The sequence below is a fragment of the Platalea leucorodia genome (assembly GCF_965183815.1).
Source record: "Platalea leucorodia genome assembly, chromosome: 1".
Taxonomy (NCBI): domain Eukaryota; kingdom Metazoa; phylum Chordata; class Aves; order Pelecaniformes; family Threskiornithidae; genus Platalea; species Platalea leucorodia.
In genome coordinates this window covers 160,022,649-160,034,796 of record NC_138823.1, presented here as the reverse complement: position 1 = coordinate 160,034,796, position 12,148 = coordinate 160,022,649, and the positions used below count along the sequence as shown (strand labels likewise).

The 12,148-nt window shown below is 42.4% G+C and overlaps 1 protein-coding gene across 1 annotated transcript in view; it reads left to right on the top strand.

Moving 5' to 3' along the window:
• Positions 1-11,414, top strand: part of DPP6 (dipeptidyl peptidase like 6) — a gene marked incomplete at both ends in the record, with an annotated part of 418,985 nt that extends 407,571 nt beyond the window's left edge. Inside the window, 8 exons of the mRNA XM_082328177.1 lie at positions 2,056-2,125; positions 4,078-4,272; positions 5,010-5,064; positions 5,969-6,074; positions 6,912-6,970; positions 9,470-9,542; positions 9,642-9,715; positions 11,268-11,414. Of these exons, the coding sequence (XP_082184303.1) occupies positions 2,056-2,125; positions 4,078-4,272; positions 5,010-5,064; positions 5,969-6,074; positions 6,912-6,970; positions 9,470-9,542; positions 9,642-9,715; positions 11,268-11,414 (779 nt within the window). The remainder of the gene's footprint in view (positions 1-2,055; positions 2,126-4,077; positions 4,273-5,009; positions 5,065-5,968; positions 6,075-6,911; positions 6,971-9,469; positions 9,543-9,641; positions 9,716-11,267) is intronic.
• Positions 11,415-12,148: the final 734 nt, after the last annotated feature.

The following is a 12,148-nucleotide window of genomic DNA, read 5'->3' as shown; positions in this document are numbered from 1 at the left end:
GGGAAATGACACGGTGTGGTGCCCCCATTGTTCGGGGCATTTGCCCTAACTGGACTGGTGTATTATTTGAGATGGGTTTGAAGTGGGATAGTGTATGTGCTTGCTGGCTGTAGCTGTGGCCGCCTTTCAGTATACAATACTGAACTGCAGTGAGTGAAGATGACTTGCCAGCAACTGCCCATAGAAGTCATTCAAGATTATTTGAGAAAGCCATATCATTTGCTAGTGTTGGAAAAAAACCAGCTTTATGAGAAAAGGCAAAAGTGATTTCACCTGGAGTAAAGAAGGCAGAAACTTGGAGCAGTTTATATCTGCAGCTGATGCATTATGTATACCACTTGTGTAATCATTCCCCACATATCTATATGCCAAACAGGAGAGAGAGACAAAAAAGCCTAATGGCAAACATCTAAAGTGTAAGCATTTTCTGCCTGTCTCTGTAGTTGTACCTGAAACAACCTCAAAAACATCTCCTCTGGCTGTAAGCAGATATCTTACCTATATGTGGAAAATCCACATACTCAGAGTTGAGCAATGGCTCCCAAAAATCCCAGTTTGTGTGTATGGTGGAAACTCTAAAAAAAAAACCTCCAAAGACCCTGGGTTCAAATTATGACCCATAATATTTCCCATGCCAAAAAGGAGCGTACCTCTTAGATCAGATGCAGTGAAATGAAAGCAGTGAGGTGTGACGGATGGCAGGTTACCAATTTTGACCATTGCCAGGTGTTATAAAATGTGAAGCAAAGGCTGAGAGACAGTTGCCATTTGAAAAGGATCATAATGGCCCTAAAATGTTCTGCTTGCCACACGGGCATTAGGAACATAAACCGGTGCATGAAATAACAAGAACAGACATGCACTTCCAGGTCCTATGGGCAGGAAAAATGGGGAAAGAGCCTGTCATAAAGATCACGTCTATCCCCACCGTGAGCCAATTTGTAGTGGCACTGGCAGCTTATTAGGAATAACTCAGTTTGATTCTAAATTTCTTAACTGCAGGTATCATTGAAACGCAGTTCTGGTCATTTAACCTAAAGTATATATGTGTGTGTGTAATAAATACAAGCTGGCCGCAGCAGTGTGGCTGTTCTGTGCTTTCCCTGTATTTTCAAAGCTTTGGGCTTAACAGCCTTGGGAACACTGCACATAGTGCTTAGTTATATTTAAAGTCAAGCGATGGCCTTTTCAGCTGTCCCTGGGCCATTGATCCAATTTGCGGCTATTAACATTCAGATGGAATAACTAATTAGGTGGAGTGTCAGACAATGATTGCAAAGCAAACCACTTAAACCGCATGGTTAATCTGTGTATTAATCTACTGAAAAGGCTCCTAATACTGATTTAATTGCTGGGCCTTTGCTAATCTGGATTGGAGTTAACATTTTAAAAATAAATGTGCTCTCATTAATGCAGAAAGCATCTGTATGGCAGTGGTTTTGGTTATTGATACGAAGCCATGGGAAGCAGTTAAATGAAGCTTTGGTGAGCACGTCCCTCACTTAGATTGGTTCAGTACCAGTATAACGATGTAGGCTTCAGGACAGTTACCTCCTGTTTTACAGCAAAATTAAGCCCTCTGGAAGTTAGGATTAAAATGCATGTTTCTCTATCTGTCTTCACACCATTATAGCAAAATAATCCTATTCTCTCCCCCAGCCACCATACTTAATTGGGTTTTAAACTATCATTTTCATCGCCAATTTTCCCCCTCCTCTGCTGCCCTGAAATACTGATTTCTGGCTGCATCACTCATCCAGCTGCCACAAAGGAAAATTATAGCTATTGCCAGATGTTAATTGAATGCTGTAATAGTGATGCATGACTGAACAGCTCGCGCTGTACTCCTGATTTACATTTCTTGTCACCTCGGCTATCATAACATGGGTCTTTTCTTTGACAACATCTGTGTTTCTACGGTGTTATTTACCAGTGCCTTTGATGAAATGCCATTTTGTTTCTGCTCATAAGTGGCCAAAACACCAGAAAAATCTATTAGAGTTATGTCAGCATTCCCACACTGAAGACATGTTGTTATTTGGTTTTTTTGCCTAGAATTGCCAATGCAGATCTTAAAGCCAGCAACCTTTTCGGACACTGCGCACTACCCCTTGCTTTTGGTTGTGTAAGTTCTCGCTCATCCTTTCTTTCTGTTCACATTATTAGAGCAGTGTGGAAACCTCAGCCATGATCAGAGCCTTTTAAGATATGTTTTGTACAATGAATGCCGGACTGCTTTAGCACCTAAGTCCAGCATGTTGGTCCCTACCCTCTGTCTCACCTCGGAGCTGGGAGAGGCTACACATAGGTCCCTTCTCTCCCGTGTTTGAGCCAAGGGTTTCAACTCCCAGGAGGGTGCCCTAGTGAAATCCTGCAGAGTAAACTGTAGGATTTGGTAAAGTTGCTCCACATGCACTTGCAATTCAATAATTTTGGGGGCAGAAACAGGACGGGGAGGAATAAAAGATGGACGTTGACCTTCTGTCCCAGTGCTTAGGGCACCTACCCTGTGCTTAACAGGTAGTTTTAGAGTGGGATGCTCAGTCTTACTGCAGCTTAACATTTAGACACCCTCATGCAGCAGTCCTTCTCATGTAAATGCCAGTGTTCCCTGAAGTGACAGTGAAGGCAGAGTGAGAAACCTTTGAAGATCTCCACGATGCATTTATATTAGGTAGGTAGGATTTCCTCCTGTCAGGCATAGAGATGGGTATTTCTTTATGCAACATTTACTAATAATACCACACATTACCGAGTTTTTTTCTGGCAATTTGGAAAGAAGCTGGGGGAGGGAAGTCACTGACCTTGGAAGAAACTGCTTGGCCCTGGCTGCATCCCACTGCATCGCTTGCTCCCTGGCAGGCAGCACCCCACGAGAGAGAAGCGATGAATGCCTTCTGAATGCCTGAACACCATCCTGCACATCCCTCCATGAAGGACAAAAACACTGCAATAAGTGTGTCGTTACATCACAAAATTACTGCAGAGAAAATATACTTCATTATACAAGTGCTTGAGGAAGATTGGTACTCATCAAGCTAACAGCACTTGATTAGGCTGCCTCTGAAGCTGGATGTGCCTGGGTCTCGCTTGAATAAATGCAAATGAGTGAAGTCACATGCACATTAAAATCCTGCAGTGAGTTGTCTGATGTCTCCAAGAACCCCAAAAAGCACAAGAAGCAGAAGGAAATGCCAGTGGCTTTACAGTAATCCCAGTCTTAAAATATTACTTATCGTCATCATCACCTCTTGATTTTTCCAGGCTGTCTGGCTGAAGTGGGGTCAATATTTCTTGAGATAGTTCCCCTGTACAGGATCGGGTCCTCAGCAGAAGGGTGAAGAGGGAGTCTTGCCCACCCCTTCCCCTTACCCACCAATTTTGGTCCAACCTGGGCATTTTTAAGCTGTTATGTTTATCGCTTTAGAAGTGTCCTTTCCCTCTGTACTTGTGTGAAGCAGTGGTGACAGAAGTGATTGACAGCTCCATCTACAGCCACTCTGGAGAACCCTGTAGGAGAAGGAAGGTCTGGGCTGGGTGAATGGGGGCAGTGAATGATACCCCTATGCTTGCCAGTAAAGGAAAGGATGATTGATGTCTTGCAAGCTTCATCCAACATATTTTGGCAGTGCCAGAGCACCCCAAAGCCAGGCTCCTCACAGAAACCTCTCCACCAGAAAAACACCATGTTTGGGGGACGTAGAAAATAGATATAGATTAGAGCAGGTGCAAAAGGGAAAACTCAGCCGACCTCTGCATCGCTGCCCTGGTTTGCTCACAGGAGGAATCCTGCCCAGTTAGTGATGTGCTTGCTGTGTTTATTCAAAGCTCAGCTTAGTGCAGCGATAGTTGCTGGGTAAAGAGGGAGGCAGAAACCAACCTGCAGCTTCCACCCCAGCCTCAAAACCCATCCCACACAACCAGTCTTCTGCACATCATCATTGCAGAGACTGGTCTCCCCTTCTTGAAATCTGCCCTGCCGTACGATGCATGCCACGGCAAGCTCATGGCCCCAGGGAGGGTGTTTGGCCCATGTTTCATGCTATTGCCTTTGTTTGATGGATGTTTCTGTTTCAGAGATGGGACGCCTGGCAGCCAGATTGTAACGGAGAGATTTGAGGTGACGTGGGAAAGCGTCATGGTCAGCTCTCACAACGCCATCGTGCTGAAGTTCGACGGCCGCGGGAGTGGCTTCCAAGGCACTAAGCTATTGCACGAGGTTAAGAGGAGGCTGGGCCTTCTGGAAGAGAAGGATCAGTTGGAAGCTGTCCGGTGAATGACACTGTTATTGAAGAAATTAATTCGTTAATGATAATTAACCCAAGACTGTCATTAGTGCTGGTTGCTTTAATGGTGTGTAGGGTAGAGCAAGGAGATGGGAGGGAAGGACAATGTAGTCATACGGCTGTGACCGAGTGATGGCATGTGAGAGAGAGCTCATGCATGCCAGTGCAGAGGAAGAAAAACAAGCCTTAAACAGAGCTAAATCAGAGAACACTTATCTGTATCACGTGTTCAAAGACTGTTTAATTTTAGATCTGTGCAGTCATACAGCTACAAAAAAGTAAGCTTGAATGTCAGCCCCTACATTAATTTTTTGCTGGCCTGGTAGTTGGAAAAAATCCATCTTTAAACCCTTAAACTCTTTAAAACAGAAAAAACAGTGCAAAACCCTAAATGTCAAGTCCTGTCATATTGTTAGATTTATTCTGCACATAATCACGCTAAAAACACTATCAGAGTAGTGCAATAGCATCAGCTTTATTATGACTTTCAGAGGTAGTGCAGGTTATTTGTTGCCGTTGCTTGGTCAAATCCAACACAACAGGTTGCAAGATTAAATCGAACAGAGACTCATGTGAAAGCAGTGTGTACGAGCATGAATTTAGATTGTCTACATCATTTTTCTGCGGCCACCCCAAATTCAAGCTGATAAAAATCACGCTATGTTTACTATATCTAAAGGAAAAATATTTTTAACCCATTGTTTCTCCTTTCTCGTGTTCTAGGACAATGCTGAAGGAGCATTACATTGATAAAATGCGAGTCGGTGTGTTTGGGAAGGTAACGTTTTCCCATTCTTCCTCTGTGCTGTTCTAGTTGGCTGATGTGGCTAAGCAGCTGAGCTAAATCCTGATTTATTGAATATGTCAGTGGTGACTTTTTTATTATTATTTATTTTTGAGATAGACTGCTTCTTGCTCAGAGATATTAAAGATGAAAGCTTTCATTTTATCAATGTATTCGTCAATTTTTTTATATTAATTTCCAAGTGCAGAAAGTGACTATTTGTCAGAAAAACACTGTCAAATAATTATTTTTTTTTCCCCTTGCAAACTTTCATTTCATTTTCATCCTGTCCCTTAAGGCCTATGGGAATGTGGGTAGATCTAGCTCATGTCGTACAAATGTACAACAATATTGATTTCTGAGGCTGATTCGCACCACAGAGCGTGCCCAGCTGGGAAACAGCAGTTGCAAAGTACACACAGTTTGAAATGAGAATGGGACTGCGAGTCAAAATTGTTTATTGTGGGAGATACAGGTTTAGAGTGGGCAAAGAGAGCTGCACATACAGCAGCATCTCTGCAGGGAATTGTTAACAGGCGGACAGTAGACGCTGAAATTGTGATGTCCATTTTAAATAGTGAAAGACTGGGGTAATGTTTTGGAGAGGTAACATATCTGATTAGACCCACAGCCATGAAGTGGGATGAAAAGAGGCAAGCTCTTGGGCACACAACCCTCCTGCCTTCAGGAGAGTGCAATGAGTATAGAGCTCATCTTCAGCTGCATCTGCCAAAGTTGGGGAGATGTCCCTTGTTTCGTGGTTTTTCAGGGCAAGGTATTAAGGGCTCCGTAATGGCTGAGAGTTTGCTGCAAGGTCTCAGCTGCCCTGTTTCTGTACCCAAAAGCAGCAGCGCCTCACGGCAGGACCACTGATGCCCCTGCCCCGTTTGTGTTCCAGGATTACGGAGGCTACCTGAGCACTTACATGCTTCCAGCTGGTGAAGACAACCAGGTGTTTGCCTGTGGAGCTGCTCTTTCCCCACTGACAGACTTCAAACTATATGGTAAACCCCATCCCAGAGCCCACAGACCCTCTTGCTGACCACAAATGATGTTTCTGCCCTAACCTTTCCAAATTATCTTCTCTTTCTTCCCCAAGATCCTGCCTGTTTTGTATTGTGTGTCTTCTTAGGACTATCTATAAACTCTTTTTTCTACCTCAAGAGCAATTTTGCTGGCACCAGTGCAACCAACCATGGTGGTCAGAGTGAAAAAGTAACTTTTATTGCTCACTCCTTTTAAATAAAGGAGAATTGATTCTAAACCCCTCCAGTCTCTGACACCAACCTGCACCACTTCCTTGAACGTGCTTCTTTCTTGCCTGAACCATCCATCCATGGGACCTGTGTCCAGCCTGCCCACCTCGTCCTCTCTCTGATGCACATGGTAGTCCTTTCTCTCAGGGACACCAGTTCCCTTTGCACTTAGTGCCAGTGAAAATCAGGGGACTGCCATGAAAGTCAAGGTTGTTAAGTCAGCCTTCAGGTCCCGTACAGTTATCCCTGAGACCAACAGGAGCTTGCAGTAGAGTGTTGATGGAGATGGCCCCACGTGGAAGGAGAAAGGGACACGACACAATAGCGCTCTTCTCCTCTCATATCTTGGTTGCATTAAGGAAAAAAAAAAAAGGGTCTTCTATGACTTATTTAGAAACCATAAGTACACGGTGATAATGAAAGACTGTAGTATCGTACATATTCTTAGTGCATTTTCAAAAACTTTTAGAAATATGTCCTGTGTTACTAAGGCAAGGTTAGAAAAGAAGACCTTTTTTAGCATTTGCAATATTTAACTCAGAGGCACTTATGACTGAAAGAGATGTTTTCTTTTTTCTTTTCAAGCTTCAGCCTTTTCTGAAAGATACTTGGGCTTGCATGGGATTGATAACAGAGCATACGAGGTAACTGCATGGACACTGCATTTCCCTGATAAAATGTGAACAGGGTTTTAACTCTTCCTCAAAGTGTTCTCTTTTGGGGAGGGAAAAAGGATATGCAAGATGGACTCACTAGTAAAACTCTATATTAAAAAGGCAGCAAGGTGTCCTCCAGCCTGCTTACTGCTTTTGTTGTCTTAATAGTAATGATGGATACAGTTTTTATTGATTGGCCTTCATGTCTGTCTCTCTAAATTGGGTAAATACAGTTATTCCAGTTTTACAGATTGAAAGAGCTGAGGCTTAGTGACTCAGATGTGCCCGAGTGGACATGATGTCATGACCTTTAAAGTTCATCCCAATGGTCTTGCCACTTTGATTCTCATTGAGGTATAACTTTTGACCCAAAGTCAAGTGAAGCTCAGCTTCTCTTGTCTTTTTCAATGTAAGCACAGATGTGATAGTTCAGGTAGGCAGAACTCTGTGCCAGAGTTGAGCAGGACATGGAAAAGGAGACACAGCACCAGTTAACAAAAATATTGTTAATATGTATGATGGGATCAGTTGGTTGCTTCTTCTTTCCTTCAACTACTTGGAGGAAAAGCCTAATAAAGAATAGTCACACAAACAAAATTTGTTATACAGAAAACATTGTTAAGCCTACTAAGCCTTGTCTTCAGCCAGAAGACATGAAAGCAGCAAAGGTTTGAAACTGTTTTCTTACAGAGAAGGCAGGTAGCACCCTGTGCCCCTGCAGTGGAAGCTTTTCCTGGCTATCTAAACATTGAGTTCATTGTCTCTCAGATTTTGCACTCGTGATCTCTAGATCATTGCAAACTCTTTTAGTCCTTTGAGAAATTTGAAGGTAGGTCAGTAGAGGTGAAAGCAAGGGAAAATATTCCAGAAATGAGAGCTTTTTATTGCCACGCACTCTTTCTGCATTGAAAAGCTGGCCTAAGCAAATAGTGGTACTTTTGGTTGACTTGGGATTAGCTGCTACGAACAGCACCTGAGCTCTCTGCAGAGCACGGTACTGTTCTGGGTACGGACCCTAGCTGATACACATCTCCTACACACCACAGCTGAACCATGAATTTCTTAGGGAGAACTCTTCCTAACCCATGGACCAGACATGAACTTTATGAAGGTCACATAATTCAAGACTTGATGTAGACTCCAAAAAAGCTGTATTGTCATGTAGTAGGTTACAACTGAGGGAGCAGAAAGGAAGGAGCCATATAGGGGGAGAACAGAGAGCAAGATATATGCATACACCATCACAAGATTTAAGCATCACAGCCAACAATCTGAGGATGAGAGAACTCATTAATTAAGTCCAACAATAGAGGGAAGATCAGAGGGCACACTTGCAAAATATGCAAATGCTTTCTATGTCCATACAGAGTGTGGAGCTGCAAGAAAGCCAGAACAGACCTGCACCCACCAAAATTTCCAAAAACTTGCCTCTAGCACCAAGGAAATCTGCAGGGCCACTTCTAATGTTCAGGGTTGCTTTAACTTTTAAATGAAGAGATAGACACATAATCTGTAATGTAAAATGACAGTGACCATATCTTAATAATACATGCCTATGTTTTTAGCCAGCTAATTTGACCTTCATAGCCAGGCATGGAAAGTCCTGTTGCTGTTGGAGATGCACTTGTCTATCTTCTATGGAAACCATGTAAGACAGTGGGAAGATGAAAATGGGTAAAAGATAGGATTGATACAAGGGTGTCTTAACAGAAAAATACATTAACTCATGTAAGTGAATGGGAGCTAGGAAATATGCATTTAAACAGTGAAGGAAACATGAATTTAAGTTGAAACAGCTATTCTTCCCTGCCCCCCTATAAAGCAGTAAGATCTGTGATTTGAGACGCACATTCCTTTTGCCACTCCAAGATTTTTTTGGAGACTTTTGAAGTCTCCTTGAGACTTGTAGTCTTCTGAACAATGCAGCAAAAAGTGGAGAAGTCCTTTATTTCTCTTACCCAGTACCATTTGCAGTCACTCAGATTTGTATTTCCCCTGTGCATCTGAAAGACAGTTGGGGGCAAAGGCATTCTCAGCAGTGAACACTTGAATTTAGTATCAGATCCTCCCCCAGGCTGTCAAAGCTCATTGAGGTTGGCTTTCAAACCATACCAAAGTCACTCCAGATCTCTGAAGAGTTCTTAGGCATAGGCACCTGGGCACGCTTTTCATCGGTGTTTTATATTCACTGGAAATTCACTTTGACATTTTCCATGTGTTCTGCAGTTCAGGCTTTTGGTGAACATTATCAGAACAGACGAGGGTTTCTGGCCTCTTCCTGCTGCTGATACTGAGCCTGGAAGGGCAGAGTGGGGGTCTATTTTACCTCCAGACTGATTCTAGTAGGCAAGAGAATATGCTGTGCTGCTGTCTGCTTGTTATCCTTGTGATGAAGTATCAAATGGAATTAAGTGCTTCTATTTTCTCCATATAAATTGCTAATTTCTAGCACAATTTTTAATCTTATTGCAACCTTTACCTCCACAGATCACCAAATTAGCACACAGAGTCTCATTACTGAAGGAACAGACATTTTTGATCATTCATGCTACTGCTGATGGTAAGTTAGCCTATCATTTGAGCTCATTATATGTTTGGGATGGCTTTGATTTTTCTTAATTAAATTTGCCTCTTTAATGATTGTAATCTGTTTTTACAGAAAAAATCCATTTTCAGCATACTGCGGACCTTATCACACACCTAATTAGGGCAAAGGCTAATTACAGCTTGCAGGTATAGTATGTGTTTCCTTTTTTCATGTTTGAACAGTTATTTCCCAGTTTGAACTCAAACTGCTGTTATGAAGCAAGCTTTGAAAAGCCACTTGCAAACTCAGCCTGGCAGTAGAAGTAGCACCAGCGTATAATGTGTTCCTATGTACTCCCATGCTTATTTGATACCACTATTTTGTTTTGGACAGTTGTTGAACAGTTATTAAATTAAAGAAAATTAGGTTTTGAGAGACATATCTCTAAGGAATTGGTGCCTGTTTACTTCCTTTGGGAACAGGCTAAATTCAGGATGAATTGCAGGGAAACGGGGATCTAAATTAAACCAGCCAGAAAAGTTAAGGAGAGAAATGTCTCTTAAATCTGACACCCTGCTGCAAACGACATGCTCTGGTCTGCAAAGCTCCTCTTTCTGCTGAATTACATCTCTGATTTGCTGAATGGCCCATGTCCAAGCCATTAAAGCTTCCAAAATGAACCCATCCACCAGCCATGGGGATGGTCCCTGTCCTCTGCTACATCTCAAGCCATGGCCAGAAGAGTGCAACTAGCCCAGGATCGAACCATGCCAGGGACCACACTACAGCTCACAGTATAGATGGCTGCGTTGCAGTGCCCAAGTCCTACTAACGCTTGATTTACTGAATACCAGCTCCCTCTGGCTGCATTTCTGCGGAGATTCATGTGATGGGTGTGCTCACTCCATCATGCTCCAAAGGCAGATAGTCTGGAGCACAGACATGGGAGCTAAGCAATGAGCCCAGCACGGATTGGGTCAGCACTACAGTGACTGAGGCATCCCTGCATATTTCCCGGTGCAGAAGCATTAGTACTTTAGAGCTTGAAGTCACCAATGGGTAGAGGCACCTCAAAGATTATATGAGGACTGAATAGAGGGCTGAGGGATCTATGGCTTGGATTAAGGTACTCAACAGTGAGACACCTTAGTCCTGCCTGCAAAGATCCAGCCCTATAAACTAATTTTTCCCCCTTCAATATCCTGGTCTAGACAACCCATTATGATCCTCTTGCATTCCTTCAAGACATACAGAAGTTATCTGTTTCATTAAAATGGAAAATTGTGTTTAAACTATTTCATTTCTAGCTTCCCACATTTTTTTTCTATTTAATTACTTTTTCAGCAAGCTTTATTTCCATTTTTTTACTTAATGACATTTTTTCTTTAAAGCCCTCATTTTAGTCAGTAAAACCTAATGCCTTTTCTCTCTCCAGACTTGCACTGGGTTTTTTTCGGTTTTCACAAGGAGCAAGCACTGTTATTTGTAAGTGTGGTCTGATTCTGCTTAGCCTGAACTTGTTCAGAATGGAATTAAATGGAAAATCCTCTCCCAAAAAAGTTCCTTTTGAAGGAAGCAAGTCTGCACTCAGAGCACTGTGGGTGCCTAAATTACCCTGGACCTCATGTGCATCCATGGGAAGACATGCAGTGCCAAGGAGGAGCAATGGGTTTGCAGGCCAGCTCGAGTTACAGATACAGGTGGTCAGTCCCGAGACTTTAAGCTCCTAACGGTGTGTATTTCCTTGTTTCTTTGCAGATTTACCCCGATGAAAGCCATTACTTTAGCAATCCAGCATTGGAGCAGCATTTGTACAACTCCATCGTCAACTTCTTTGTAGCATGTTTCCAAGTTCAGGACAAACTCCCGATAGCCCCACTGAAAGAGGAGGAGGATGACGATTAACCCTACTTGTCCGTGCTAAGCACAAGGCAGATCTCTCTAACAATATGCAACTGGATCATATTCCTGAAGAAAGAGATGTTACGTTGTTAGCATGTATTTAAAGAAAACTGAAAGCAGCTCATCTGCTTTACTTGACAGCAACTCCTTCCTAAACGGAAGAACATTAAGCATGGTGAACTCAGCAGAAACTGCTGTCTGAAATTAATCCATCACAACCAACAACTTCTTTTTCTTTCTTTTTCTTTCTCTTTTTTTTCTTTCTTTTTTTTGTTTGCCACAAGTGACTTCTAGCGTGAAAGTGGCAAGATATTGAACTTGAAGGAACACCCCAAGAAACCGCTTTGAGGACTGGAAGATTTAACGTCTCTTTGCATTCAAGCAATCAAGCAGTAGCAGTGAAATCCATCATCCATATTATGGTTACAATAGTTAGCATCACACTGTGTCAGAAAAAAAGAGCTAACCTAATACATGGAAAAGATTATAGCACAATTATTTTAATGGATACTGATTCATGTGTACTTGCCTTCTCTTTCCCATGTTCAGAAGGTTTCTCATTGCTATAGGACACACAAAATTCAGTTGTACAAAGTATTGCTATAGTTACACTGATCTTTACCTTCCTGTAATTATTTCTTAGTTTTGTATAGCTTTTACTTCTGTTTTCATTGGGTCTCATGCTTACCTTATTAGCTTCTCAGCTTGTTCTGGATGGGGAAAAAACACTGAATTAA